This window comes from Neospora caninum, chromosome IX (genome assembly GCF_000208865.1).
Source record: "Neospora caninum Liverpool complete genome, chromosome IX".
Lineage (NCBI taxonomy): Eukaryota > Apicomplexa > Conoidasida > Eucoccidiorida > Sarcocystidae > Neospora > Neospora caninum.
In genome coordinates, this window is record NC_018390.1 from 4,420,338 (window position 1) to 4,434,586 (window position 14,249).

The 14,249-nt window shown below is 58.8% G+C and overlaps 2 protein-coding genes across 2 annotated transcripts; one reads left to right on the plus strand and one right to left on the minus strand.

The window, feature by feature from the left end:
* Positions 1 to 1,573: 1,573 nt before the first annotated feature.
* NCLIV_043780 (conserved hypothetical protein) lies at positions 1,574 to 6,936 on the minus strand (the record flags this gene model as incomplete). Its single annotated transcript, XM_003881296.1, has 5 exons — positions 1,574 to 2,148; positions 2,477 to 4,867; positions 5,135 to 5,326; positions 5,554 to 5,901; positions 6,525 to 6,936. 5 exons carry the CDS (start codon positions 6,934 to 6,936, stop codon positions 1,574 to 1,576), a joined length of 3,918 nt encoding a protein of 1,305 aa, XP_003881345.1.
* A 2,605-nt stretch (positions 6,937 to 9,541) lies between these two features.
* On the plus strand, positions 9,542 to 12,121 carry NCLIV_043790 (hypothetical protein; the record flags this gene model as incomplete). The annotated part of the gene is made up of 1 exon (XM_003881297.1): positions 9,542 to 12,121. One exon carries the CDS (start codon positions 9,542 to 9,544, stop codon positions 12,119 to 12,121), a length of 2,580 nt encoding a protein of 859 aa, XP_003881346.1.
* Positions 12,122 to 14,249: the final 2,128 nt, after the last annotated feature.

Below are 14,249 nucleotides of genomic sequence, written 5' to 3' on the forward strand. Positions count from 1 at the left end.
TGCCATGGTTAGCCTTGAACTGAACACGCTCATTGCATCCACGAAACATGGTCACAAAGGGTGTTGGAGAAGATCACAGGAATCCTGGCTTTTATTCTCTCTACATGAAGCGAGGTCTATACCCTCTCTCTCGGATAAGAAACTGTACATTCATTCGCGACTGACACATCCTACTGCTATGCGTAGCTTCCCTTTTCTGCAGGTTCTCTGACCAGCTGTCTCGAGCAGGTATGTATCGAAGACGGGGCTTCGATACATCCCTCGATACCAGCCGCGTTATTGATGGCGCCCAAGACTGGATGCTCAAGAACATTTGAGCCACCAAATATGAATATCATTCCTTGCAAGTTCATACGTCACTCCCTGACCCTTCTATTTCTACTCTCGCTCTTTCCGTGGATCGCTCTGTGGAGCCTATTCGTTTGACTCCCTCTCTGTTGAGCCCGTCTCTCTTCCCGTATTCAACATAGGATGCCCTGTCCTCAGTGATTCCTGAGCGGCTGCCTGTTGAGAGCCGTATTCTACGTGTTCCTTCTTTGCATCATCCAAACTGCTATTCTCTACAACGGGGGCATGGTGCCGCTGCGAGACAGCCGTCGTTCGTGTTGTGCAGGGATTCAGTTTTAGCCGACTAGAGGCGACGGCTCTTTCGCACCCAGGTTCTGATTCGTGCCATTTCCTGTCCCGGCTGGAAGGTTTTGGGTAGAGCTACAGTCCCGTCCTTTGGTTCCGGACAGTTTCCTCGGGCACTGATCGCACGAGTGTGTCGTCTGCTGGCATTAAACAAGAACACTCTACAGAAATCGCACGACTTCTGTGTCGTTACCGAGACAACGGCTTTCCAAGCATCCTCTACAGAAAAGAGCCCAGCTCCGTAACACAGCTAGTTCTACCGACAGGACTTTGATCGTCGACGGTAGGGAAACCAAACAGTTCCCGAGCTGCGCACGTGGGAGCAGCGCTCGGACGAAACGGAACAAAATGATAACTGGGAAAAAGGCAAAACTCCCTCCTGGTTACACGGAATAGAGGTATACAGAATACAAGATAAATCAACAAAGCTTTCGTATCTCCCCAATGAAGTCTCTGCTCTCAAGCGGCCACGCGGGAATCCAACTGATGCGGGCATCCTCGACCTCATTACGCTTCTCCGGTCTGTGTGCATCCTGTTTCCGCTCCTTGGATGGCTCTGTTAGGGTGCGCCGGGCGCACAACAGCACAAGTTCTTTCGAGAGTTGAAATGCAAATAACGGTAGCACGGCGCAAATGGCTTTACCTGTCGCCGGCCAAGTGTCGGTGGAAATATGTACCTTTCTCTCCACTCGAGTTGTGGGGTCCCCACACCTGTCCCGACCATTTGGCGGAATCGATTTCCACGCCGACAAATCGGCTCATGCATCTTCTCTCTACATGAAAAGCCGTAACACGCCTAGCGTTGATTTCAGATAAAACACCTTCTCCAGCCCCCCGTCCCCCCCGGACACCTCTCAACAGAGGCTACTTTTCCCCGCGCGCAACAGAAGGGGAAACAAGCGAAAGCTGGTGAATGTCCTTCCACACTTTTCATGCGTTACTAAAAAATTTGCGGGAAGATGCATCCAGGTGAGGAGAAAAATCCTTCCGTTTGATATTCCTCATCGATATCGGCAATGGTGACGAAGCCAATTTTTCGTTTGTCTTTTTTGCGGCCTTTACTATTGAGATCGCCCTCGTCGCTTGTCTCTTCGTCTTCGTCACCAGGTAGGCGGAAGACGTCACTTCTCTGAAGGACGAGTTCCTCCAGCAGAATCTTTAACTCGAAACGCCTCTGGGCGAGAATACGAACTGTCTGACCTACGAGGGCATATATGGCGAGAAAGACGTCATGCGCGAGAAAGATCCCCAAGTCGTACCAGCTCATGTGCATTGACAGCGCATAGAACTGAACACAGACTGTGATCAATATGTCGCAGAACTGGGCATGCACCATATTGTCTAGGAGACGTATTCCCTTCATCACATCGGGACCGACCAGAAGAGCATTGTACGAAATTGGGGCTAGAAATTGGCGGCAGACGATGAAGTTCAGCGCACTGGAGACGGAGTACACTTCCCGGCGCCCGACGCTTGTCTTCCACTCCTCACCACTCGCCACCGGCTCGTAACCCTCTGCAGAGAGATCACACACAGAACAAGCAGACAATTGACATGCAGAACGCACACGCCCGTGCAGATTTCGTTGGGACATTTCCCCCTCTGCATGCACGCTTCGATTCCACACGTAGAAGCGGAAAGACCCGGAAGGGCAGTTCTTTAGAGACGACCAGTAAACGATCACTAACACATAAACACTGGATCCTCGACGTCGTCGGAGTTCTTCTCATCGTGGGGGTCGTGTGGAAGCAGAAACCAGAGACACGTTCTGTCGAAGCCAACCCCGTCGGGAATTTGACGCTTCTTTGTGCCTGCCTTCCTTCGTCTTTCGGCATCAACTCACTCTTCTTTTCGCGTCTACACGACATGAGTCTCTTGCCGCACAACGCGTAGAAGACAGGGACGATAAGCATGAGAAGGTGGTAGACGGGGCAGATGATGAATAGAGAACAGACCACGAGCCCGACATATCGGCTCCCGTTCTCCGCTTCTGGTGTGGCCGGGAGTTGCTGCGCGAAACTGATGGCAATCGAGCGGACGACGAGGTAATCACTGAGCAGTCTACACACTGTGCCGATGGAAACGAATAAGGTGTCAAGGGAAGGCGCAGTGAAGGCGAAGGCAACGAGTTCGAGAGCGAAGGAGACGACGATGATCACGACGGCTGTCTGGTCAACAGTCGACAGATTCTCCCAGGAAACGACGGGGAAAAAATCGGCCCACGCTGCAATCCCCGGCAACTGTTTCCACGACACCGGGACCGACAGGGCGATCATGGCGAGCAGGCATCCCTGCATGGCATGGAAGCCCACGGGCGCAATGAGCATCCGGAGGTGCTGACACCAAGTCAGCTGGAAGACGTCGTCGAGCACCGTTTTGAGGCCTTGTCGCCCCCCGACAAAGAGAATGAGGAAAAAGCGATACAGAGACGCCCAGAAACCAATGCTGGGCACCGGTATGCCTCGCACGTACTGCAGATCCCTTAGCAGCCTCCTCTCGCGCCTCGTCGGGCCCTTGGGACGTCGACGGATAGGCCCTACTGGAGCCGTACTGGCGTGACGCCCCATCGCCTGCCGCGGGCTTGCACCTGACCGCGGCTCCGTAACGGAGCCTTGACGGTAGGCGGCAGGCTCTGAGGGCTGCTGCGCTGCGGGCCCATCCCCGACCAGTTCACTCTGGCGTTTGGGCAGCAAACTGCTCGTAATTCTTCGCCGAATCCCGCCCGCATTGATTCCTCCTCCCCCTCCCTGCGGGTGCCCATAGCCCCCCGCCACGCTTGCCGGCGACATCGGGCCGGGCAAGCCGACCGTGCTCGTGAAGGCGGCTGGCGGACCAGTCCCCGGGCCTCCCCCGTAGTAGAAGTGGGAGCCCAGGCCATCCTGAAAGCCTGCCCCGCGCGCGAGTGCCCCATAGGGGACACCCGAGCTCCACCCTTGCTCGCCGGCAAGGTAGTGCCCGCCGTGGTGCGGCGTCGGCGCCAGTACGCTCGCCCTGTCTCCGTCTCCTCGCCCCCCCAACGCTGCGCCGTCGCCCAACTGGTACCACGAGGGGGCTCGCTGTCCCAACTGCGACCCCAGGGTCGCGCTTTGGAGGGCTCCAACGTCGAACGTGCTGGTGCGCGAGAGGCGCGAGTTGGAGAATCGCCTCCAAAAACCCAGCGGGCCTTTGGCCGGAGTTGCATTCACCGGCCCCGCCCCGGGGCCCCCAAGGCTGAGGGACCCACTGCTGGCTTGGTGATACATCGACGACAGGGCCCCGCCCTGGGCTCCGCCTGGGCCAATCCCGCCTCGCGCCCCGAACGGAGGGTACGGACTCGCGCCGCCCGCGTCGCCGTAGAGGTCGCCTGGAGCCCCAGGGGGCCCGCTCGGCGGCACAGCCGGCGGCCAGGTCGGCGGATCGGGCGAAGCTGGCCCGTGCGCCTTGCTCAGGCCTTCGTAGCTGTACGACCTTCCAAGGTAGCCTGGGCCTGCGGGCCCTCCGCCACCGAAGCCTCCGACCGCAGTCGCGGGATGGGGACCGGACATGCCCGCGAACCCCTGAGGCCCGGAGGGAGCCGACGCCCGTCCACTTCGCCCGAAGGGCAGTCCGGCACTTGCCGGTTGGCCCGGAAGGTGGCCATAGAGGTGCTCGTAGTAAGGAGGCTGCGAGAGGCCCTGAGCATGCGCGTTTGCGCCCCCGGTCCCCACCCCCGCCGGGCCTCCTCCGGCCGGCATGGGCCCGGCGAGAGACGCGAGCCCAGGAGGGAGGCGCGAAGCCGGAATCGGCTCGTTGTCTTCCTCCGGCAGCTCATCGGAGGTCTCCTCCTCCTCGGCGTCCTCACTTTCGTCTTCTTCCCTGTACTCTGGCAGCACATCTTGGTCGTAGAAGGTTTTCTGTGTCCCCTTGGCCTTCTCCCTTTCCGCCAAGCGACACTGGTTCAGACGAAGAGGCCGCGTCAGAAGCGAGTACACATTTTTGAACAGAAAGAAAGAGATCGTGTCTGTCGCGACGATCCAGTAAATGCGAAGGGCGAGAAACGGTATATCCACAATAAAAAGACCTACGAGAAACGCATACTTGGCAGAGATAAACATGTCCGTTTGGGACAGCGACGCGCTCGCCGGGCTGTCGATAGACCGCGTCGGAAACGCGAATCCGAGACAAACGACACCGACAATTGTAACAATCACCATCGCGAAGCAAATCCACTTCATCACCGGGTCACTGTCCCACCAGCGTGAATTGCTGTACCGGCCTGCGGGAGCACACACAGAGACAGGAGAGCAGGCGGATGAAACCGCGGAGTCAGAAAACAGGCCATCCGCGTCCTTCTTCACTCGTTATCTCTGATCTCCGATCTTGCATGCACCGCGAAACGCGAACGGGGCGCGTTTGCCTTGTCCCCACAAACCACCGAAAGCAGGTACAGAGATCTGCCCCCCAATCAATCCACGCAGGCCTTTTGTCTCCGCGTTGCGTCTCGCGCTCCGCATAGTTTCGCCCCGTCAAATTGCCTCCTTACTAAATGCGTCCCGGAACATTATGACGATGTCGAGCATATCCAGCGTTAGGGCCACTCCGAGGTCTGCATGCAGCAGCCCTTCGATCGAGACCAGCTGGTTGATTGTCGGGTACATGGCTTCTTTTGCCCGAGCGGTGAACACCACGTAGACGATCGGCAGCAGGCAAATTCCCACAAAGACGAGAAAGTTATCTGAAGGCGCGTCGCAACAACAAAAACGCGACCCCGGACCCTGACATCAACACCTCTTCACTCCTCGTTTCCACTGCCGACAGTCTCTCGCCAGTATGCCCAGCGCCACTGCGGTCCCAACTCTTCGTCTGCCGCTCTGCCCCCCGCGTGGTTTTCCTCACTGCTTGCCGCTTTCTGTTCCTGGTTCCGCCTCTTTCCTGGCTTCCCCTTTTTGCTCCCTGCCTCACCGACGCTTTCTCCGGCTTGGACGAGTTGCCTGGTGAAGTGGGGATTGTTGCTGAAGGCCAAGTTCGCCAGGCCTGCAGTGGTGACGTTCATGTGAGGATCGTAGTAGTCGATGGGAAATGTGCTGGCGAGGCCCTCCAAATTCAGCGCGTCGAACGCTGCAGTCATGCCTTTCGTGTATTTTAGAAACGTGACACTGGTCTCAGAGGTCGTGCTCGGAACGAAGGCGACCGCCGCCATCTTGACGGCCAGTGTGATCGTGTACGTCATCCACTGGACGGCACAGCGTCGCGAACTCGTGCACGAGTCGGCGGTGCTATCGGCTTTAATCGAGTAGCACATGTACAGCACTGCACGCGAAAACAAACACCAGCCCTAGCCTCGTGGCGTCGCGAAAGCGATGCGACTCAGTTCCTCCACGGACTCCACAGAGTCAGCCGTCGAAAGCCAAAGAACTGCGCTCGACCTCACTGAGCTTAGAAAACAACAAGTGTGGAAATCGGCTTGAAAGGGCCTCCCAAGTACAGAGGCAGAACTACCGCCCCCGGCCGATACGGATCCACAGAGTGTCGCAAACGCATGCACTGTGCGTACGGTGACATGTAGGTATATGGCATCTTGCGAGCATATCTGACGCGTCGAGGGACCAGAAACCTTTCCCACCACGTGTGCGCGCGTACATCACCACGTACATAAATACATACACATCTACAGATTTCCATATACACAGATGTTGATACGCAAATGAATATTTATATATACATGCATCTCTATCACATGTGCGGGGCAGTGCATTCTCCGACGTGATTGTGGCGCTCTCTTCCACATGACAGGCAGACAACACAATTCTTCGAGCTAGGATACGCGCTTCCTTCTGCGCATCCACAGACTTGTCCAAATATATATATCTCTATATCCATGCCTCTACCGTCGTCTCTGCACATTTGCCCCGTTGAGGAAGTGTTTTTCTTACGGAGGGGAACATCCCATATGAGGAAGAGAAGCCCGAGCCAAGATCGGGTTTTCGCGATGATGACGTAGAGGAGCATGAATTGCTGGAGGGTGTACATGAGGATGTTCACGAGGAGAGAGAAGATGCCGCGAGGAACCTCAATGAGGGTGTGGACCTTCCGCCGGTTTCCTCCCCGGCCTTTTTTCTTCGCCTTGCTCGATCCTGTCAAGCTCCCGCGCGTCACAGGGTCTCCGAGACGGGCGCCTGTCGCCTTGAAGGAGGGCGAGAGCGAGGGCGAGGGAGGCCCCAGCGCGCCCTTGTCGCCCTCGCCGGCAGGAGACGCCGCACCGCCCCGGCCGCGGTGCGACGGAGGGACTGCAGGTGCGATCTGCGTGTAAGTCGCCCGCGAAGAGCGGTCCGCCACGTTTCCCATTGTACGTGGGCACTCGAGAGACGCCGCGAGCGGAGACACAGAGAGCCCGGAGAAACGCTGCGCAAACGAAAAGCGCCACACGGTCCCCCTATCTGCAGGCGTGTTGTCGCTGCGAGACGGCGAGAGGCTTCAACAGAGTGCAGCCCAGGTGAGAGGGACACGCCGGACACGACCAAAAGCCGCCTGGCAGAGACACTGAAGGATCGAGGAACGGCTTCCCCTACAGAAGGTCAGGACGATGGAAAGAGGGAAGGAAGGAGCACAGGAAGAGAGAAATTGCCAAAGCAGTGGGAGCCGGTAACTGGAAAGAAACGATGGAAATGTTTCTAGAACAGGGATCCTCTGAGAACAGAGACGAAGGAGACAAAAGGGAGGACCACTGGATCGCAGGAAGAGAAATGCATTCGCCACACGACACGCGAAGCAAATCCTCAGGGGGAGAGGGGAACCGTATCGGGCGGCTTCTCCGCTTTCTGGAAAGCGCGCGGTCTGTCTCATGCCTATGCGCTTCCCCGCTCCCATGAGAAGTAGGTTCCTCGCCTCTTCCTCTCCTGTCTTTTGCTTCCGGCGTCGCTCGCTCCGTCTTCGTCCTGCTTTCTCTCTCCACAGTTCTCTCCTCCCCTGCTTTGTACTTCGCCCGGGTCCTCTCCCAAAAGATCCTGTGGAGCTCTTGGCTGGTACCAAGCCCGTCTTCTCTTGTTCTCGCTCTTTTCCCTCTCTGTCTCTGTTCACGCTCCCCGCCGCCCTCCTCCCCGCCCCCGCCGGCCGTTCACTCGCGGCGTCTCTCGCAGGAAAGGAGGAAAACGCATGCTGTCGCTGCGCATGCCTAAAGAAAAATCTGTCCACTGGTATGGAAGGCCACCGGGAAAAGGGGAAAGCGCACGGAACGAAGAGAATAGAAAGAAACGCCGAATGGGAATGCGCAGAAGAGGCTTTTTCGCGAGAAGGACCCGAAGAAAGGCGCGTCAAAAGAAGACAAGTTCAAGGTGAGAAAAGGGTATCTCCCGGAAGCCAAGCCACGGACGGCGCTCTCGGTCTGTGCGCCGACTGGCATTAACACCCGCGTGCCTGAAGGTACCCTGGGAAGAGACAAAAACCATCCGCGGGTCTACCTATTAATATTGTTCTTTACGCCTGCGTGCCCAAACATCCGTACCAGGCACTTCCTCAGCAGCGAGGCGGGCTCAGTGACACGGAACGCGTCAAGAGGGAGGAAGAGTCTGCCTGCCGGAGACAGCGTGGACGAGGAACCGAGAGGCAGTGGAGACAGATACAGAAGGACCAGTCGCCTGTCTGTACACGGCACCCACGAGGGCGCGACAAGGGAAGAAGACGGCGCACGAGGAAGCGCGAAAGAAGGGGAAGTGCCGGCTGGCGGAGAGTGGCGGAGTCCCTCCAAGAGGCAAGGGAGGCAACTGCGACGGCTGCGCCCCCAGTCGAGCGCACGCGTCAGAGAAGCGGCGAGGAGAGAACGAAGGGAGAAACGCGAAGGCCCGCAGAGAGACGAGGCGCGAGAAGCAAAAAGGAGGCGGGAACTCCAAAGACACTGTGCGCGGCCGGGAGGGTCTCCGTAGACAGCCACGAAACAGCGAAGACACAGACCTTCTCCACACAGCTGTCTGCCGAGAAACGGAACTCGGAGAGAATCAGTGAAAAGACGCATCGATGAGGAAAGATGAGAAAAGCCTCAGCGATCAGATGACGATTTTATTCCGAGACGTGAGACAGAGAGAGAACTCTTTGGGAGCCGTGCCTCGCGCTGGTTCCGCGGCCTCACGCGTCTCACTTTTTTCGTCTTTCGCCCGGGAACCCGGCCACGGGAAACGCCCAAGACACGGCTCAGCGGAAAAAGCAAAGGCGACGCGAAACAGAGCGAACCAAAATAATGAACGAGACCAGGCGGAAAGGGAACAGCGGAACGAGAGAACTTGATTCGCTCGCCGGGGAGATATATATATCTATATCTGCGAGAGGCCCCTCTTTGTCGCCGCGCAAAATTCTCAGCGAGGGCGCGTGCTGCGCTTTTGCATGCGCGCTCCTCTTTTTGTTCTGGAGGGCAGAGTCCCCATTCAGTTCATTGTCGATTTCTCCTCTGGTTTTCTCCGTCTTCCCGCCTTTCCTTCCCCCGCTTTTAAGCTGCATTTGCAGAGCGCGAGACCGAGAGCCGCCGAGAAGCTTCGACGCGAAAGGAAACCGCGGCGTTGCTGTTGGGGATTGTCTATGGAGCTATCTGAGCGGCAGGGAGAGCAATTCCATTGAAGGCTCGAGGAGAAGAAAGAGGTACACGGCGAGCCTCTTCTTCTCTCATTTTTGGTTTCCCCAGTTCCGTCGGCAGACGCGCCTCTCTGGGGAGACAGGCTGGGCCGATCAGAGCCGTGCGAGAAGGGCGGCGCCGTTTGTTTGCGCCGCATCTCTCGCTCCCGGACGTGCACGATTTTCCTCCCCTTCTTTTCGCTTCTCCACCCTTCTCTGGTCAACTGGTCGCCCGCGTTTCTCGGGGCTCCCCCCATCGCGCGCAGAGGGACAGGGAAGAGCGGGAGGAGAAGGGGCGAGAGAGAAGCGGGAGGCAAAAAGAAGAGACTGTGTTCCGAGACCGCGAGGGACGATGACGGCACTTCCCTGTGCGGTTGAGGCGCAGGCGTCGGGAGCCTGCCAGGTGCGTCTGCCTGTGGCAGGTGACTCCGGCAGCCCGGGAAGTGTCCCCGCCCCACAAGACGGTCTCTCCGTCCCCCGTGGGGCCGCTGCTTCCGCCGTTCCGTCAGACAGCTCCCTCGCGCCTTCTTCCCTCGGCGGGCACCTTCGCTCCCTCAACGCTCCTCTCTCGACACCTCTCGCGGCGAGGGCGCCTCTTTGGTGTCCGGCGCTCGCGGCAGGAGACGCAGAGCGAGCGAATGTGCGAAGGAAAGAACCGCCTCGAGCAGCGAGGGAGAGGCCGGAGATCGAGGAGGCAGGGGAAGCAGAGGACGCGGGGAAGGAAGGGACTGGAGAGGTGCGCAGTTCTTTTCCTCCAGCCCGCGGGGAAGAGGCATGCACGCCGCGACTCGGGCAGATGCTGGGCTCCCTCCCCACGCCGACCTTTTCACTCCCCACACAACGAGGACTCCCGCAGTCTCTCCTGCCTCCACACTTGCGTAGGGAATTGAGCGAGTTGCGCATCCTTGACATTCCGGCAGGCGAGGCGCTTCTCCTTCTGCCCGTGTACGAGCAGTGGTGGAACTCCGTCGCGGGTGTCTCACGAGGCGAGGCGCGAGAGGCGGACGCACAAGTCAGGGCGCGACTCTGCATGCGCTGCCGCTCGCGCGAAGCAGAGGACGTTTCCGCGGACGACCTAGCCAGTGGAACGCCGATCAGTTCCGTGCCGGTCCTCCGTCCCTCTTCGCCTGCTCGCGTTTTCTCTTCGGGCCAGCCAGGCGTCTCAGTGGCAGGGGCCTCGCCGTCGGAGTCGGCGCGGGGCGAGGCAGCCGAGGCGAAGGGAGACGCGAAGGCGCAGGACGCAGACCGCGCAAAGCGACGGCGAGTGTCGGGCTGCGGCACGGCCACCTCGGAACTCGGCTCGTGTGCGGCGGCTGCTTCCCCGGCGTCTACGAATGGAGTGAAGGGGGAAGAAGCGTTCGCAACGCGAAACCCCTCTTTCACGCAACAGGTCGCCTCTTCCTCCCCTTCATCTCCTCTGTCTTGCGCCTCCAGTTCGGCCTTGCCGCCCGTGTGCGACTTGGCGGGGTTCGCGCTTCACCTGATGGCGCGCGACGTGCGGAGTGCCGGCGGAAATATTTTCCCGGTGAACCAGAAGGCCTCTCAGCTCCGAGACGGCGCGCAGTCTCCGCGGGCAAAGGTGACTGTGGGGTCCACCGCGGGACGCCAGACTCTCGACGCGCGCCGGCTGGTGTCGCTCGCGCTGCGCATGCAGGCCCACGTCGTCACGGCGCCCTCGGAGGAAGTGGAGACGCGGGACGCGCCGCCAGAGAAGTCGCAGAACGGGTCCTGGGCGGGCGCACGGAGCGAGAGTGGCGAGGCCGGGGAGGCCGAGACGGAGGGTGCGAAGGCGCTGCATCGCGTGGCGTCGAAGCGCGAGGTCCGCATGATTCTTAACGCGGAGGCTATGCTGCAGGAGGTGATAGAGGAACTCCGAGGCGCGCTGAAGGAGGACGCGTGGTGCTCGGGCTGTGGACAGGTGGCAGCGACCGGCATGTACGTGCACGGAGAGAGGAAGGACGACGACAGCCGTGCCGTCGCTCTTCCCAGCCTGCCCCACGTTCTCGCCAACCTCCAGGGAAGCACGCCGCGAGTGCGCGAGTGCGTCGGCAGGCGCCTCGCGGCCCTTCTGGCTTCGCCGTCCGATGTGCCGCCGTCTGCGGCGGGCGCAAGTCCTGCACTCGCTGGCGCGGCGTTTGTCAGTGGGGTCTCCGTGGGTGGCTTGGGGAATGGCGAGACTCTCGCGGAGCGGCGCCGTCTGTTTGCAGCCTCGGTGAACTCTGCGCCGTTGTTTCGCACGCCCTGTTGCGTTCGCTTTCTGCCGCTGCATCGCGGTGGCCCTCTCGAACTCCTCCACGCGCTGTGTTGTGGCGCCGACGTGATCCAGGGCGGCGACGCGAGCGCGGACGCGGAGCGCGGCATCGCCTACAGTTTTGACCCCGATGTGCTTTTCGAGGAAGATGTCGAGGAAGCGACTGCAAAAAACTCGCAACGTGGCCAGGACGAAAGCTGGCGCCAGGAGGACGCGAGGAAGGCTCAGGAGATGCTGGAGAGCGCTGTGGCAGCGGGCTTGGCGAGCCGCTTTCTCCACTTGGACCTGACATCTGAGGCGTACCGCGACGATTTCAGGCCGATCATGGAGAAGAGACGAGGCGAGAGGTCGGAAGGCGGCTTCGCTTCGCCGAGCGGCTGCAGCGCAGAAGCACGCAACGGACGAGACCAGACGGGAAACGCGGAACAGAAGCGTGGCACGTGCCGCTGGAGCACAGTCCGCGACAGTCGAGCGTACCTCCACCACCTGTTCAACTGCGCGGAGTTGATGGGACCAGTTCTGCTGCTCCAGCACAACTTCCAGTGTCTCCTCGCGCTCTTCGAAGTCTTCAGGTTCTTCCTGCAACGCGGCCAACTGCATGTCGCCGTCCGACGGTTCCTCAGCAGGTGCTGCGACGGAAGTCCCCGCGGAGACGGCCGTGCAGCCGACGGTCCTCTGTGAAGAAGACGAAGACAGATCGTCCTCTCACTGGAAAGAGAGGCAAGTTAAGACGAACACTGAGATTTTCCTCGAGCCGAAAACGCCAGCAACTGTGAAGAAGGCCGCAAGCGATAAACACTGATGGAAGACAGAGACAAGGGACAACCTCCCTTTCCGCGTTCTCGGTTTCTTTGTGGTGCCTGGCCACTGTTTCTTCTCTTTGTGGTTCCCTGCCGGGATGGGGTTCACGAACGGGCGAGCCTCTCCGTCCAAAAGACTATCTGGCGGGCTTGATACGCGAGGCCGCAAGACGTTCAAAGAGCGCGGCTCTCTCGCATTCGTGCCTCACTGTTTTTCTTCGTGTGTTCCACACACTTTTCCCTTCCCGCTTCACGGTCTTATCGTCTTTTGCCTCCCTTTCGGTCTATCTGGTTGCGTTCCTGTCGCTGCTCTCCAAGTTCCCACAATGAACCTTTGGAACACACTCACAGTCTGCTTCCGCGAAATGTCCCAAGAATTCTTGGCCGAACTCCACTGCAGCTTTCGAGGCCTTTGAAATGCGAACAGAGATTTCGGGGCTCAAACTCCCACATGCCTCAATCGGCATTTACCGTCACATCTGTCCATATATAAAGATCTTCTCACGTCGCAGCCAGAAGCTATGAGACATCTGCCGTCGCGCCTATTATGCTGCATTGGTGCCGACGAGAGTCGTCCTGTGGTGAATACGCCCCGACACGCCCACACAAACTGACCCACTGACATCTCAGCCAGTAGACGCGTATAGTCGTGCATTTGTGTATATACGGTTGCATTTATGTGTGCCTGTATCTACCGTATGTGGCCTGGAGACTCGCCGGAACTTCCCGCCCGCGTGGGAGCCTGACGCGCCGCTTTCTGCCAGCCGCTCTCAGGAGTCTTTGGACGGTCACGTGGAGAAAAGCTGGGCCGGACGGTTTCTGTTGAAGGTGGAGCTTGCGGTGAGTGGACATGGACCATTCACGAAATGCGCAAGCATGTCCGTGTTTTCTTGCAGTTGCTTGGACTGCCCTTGCTTCTCTGCGGGCTCCTTGCTGTCTGCAGAGATGCGTTTACATGCACTAGTGGGACGAGCTCCAAGGCGAGAAATACCCGCATTCGATTCGACAGTGCGTATGCCTTCGTATGAAAAGGAAATCTGTTTCCGACCCATCTCCTGTTGCTTCTCGGCCTGTGACACCAATGCCGATCCTACCTGATCGCTCCAGGCGGTGCGGTCAGATGTTCCTCATCACATCGTCCAACTCATTAGCAGCCGCTGCCTCCAAACGACTGCCGTCGCTCTCAACAGGCTCCACACGATTGCAGTCGAAGTTTCTTGGTGCACTGAGTTCCAAAGGGGGATCGGTTGGCTTTCTGGCGTTTGTTGGAAACTCGCGGTCTCTCGGAAGTCACTTCTCACGACTCTCTCAGACAGCCCGAAACAAGGACTGGGAACGCATTCGATGAACCTACCCAGGTGCTTACACATGCTTTCTTGAAGATATGACACTGTAATCTTGCACCAACCTCGACACAAGTACATGCATAGAGTTTCCTGATGATTCCTGTTTTTCATCCATCATGCGTGTTTTCAGCCCTCAGCATCGTACACGTGCGGGAGGCGGGCGCTCTCTCGGCCCGCTGCGCGTCGAGTGGTTTTTGTTGCGCTTGGGCTTTTTCCCTGGTTCTTGTCTTTCCTTTGCTCTTCGTTTGTGATGCAGAAAGATAACCGCTGCGTTTCGGGATTGCCCCTGGTTCTTGCTGGTTGGCCGTCCTGAAGGGCGGCAGCCAGCGAAAAAAAGCAAAAACCGCGAAGGCTGGAGGGTGAGGCAAACGACGACCTCGTTAGCGAGTTTGACGGCGAGCGGCGACGTAACGGTGAAAGACCGCGGGCGATGTGCACGCGTCGGGGCTTGTGGGTGTCGTTTCCTTTTCATTGTGAGCTCGTGGATTCATTTTCCGCGAAACTCCTGCAGTTTTTCGGGCCCTTTTTGACTTGCCTCAGCGACGTTAAGGAAGTGCAGCGCGCCGCGTATCCGGGTGAAGGTACACAGCGCGTGTCGCATGTCCTGTCGAATCGATTGGCGCCGAACGATCAGGCGCAGCACACAGGACGAAAAGAAGCTGA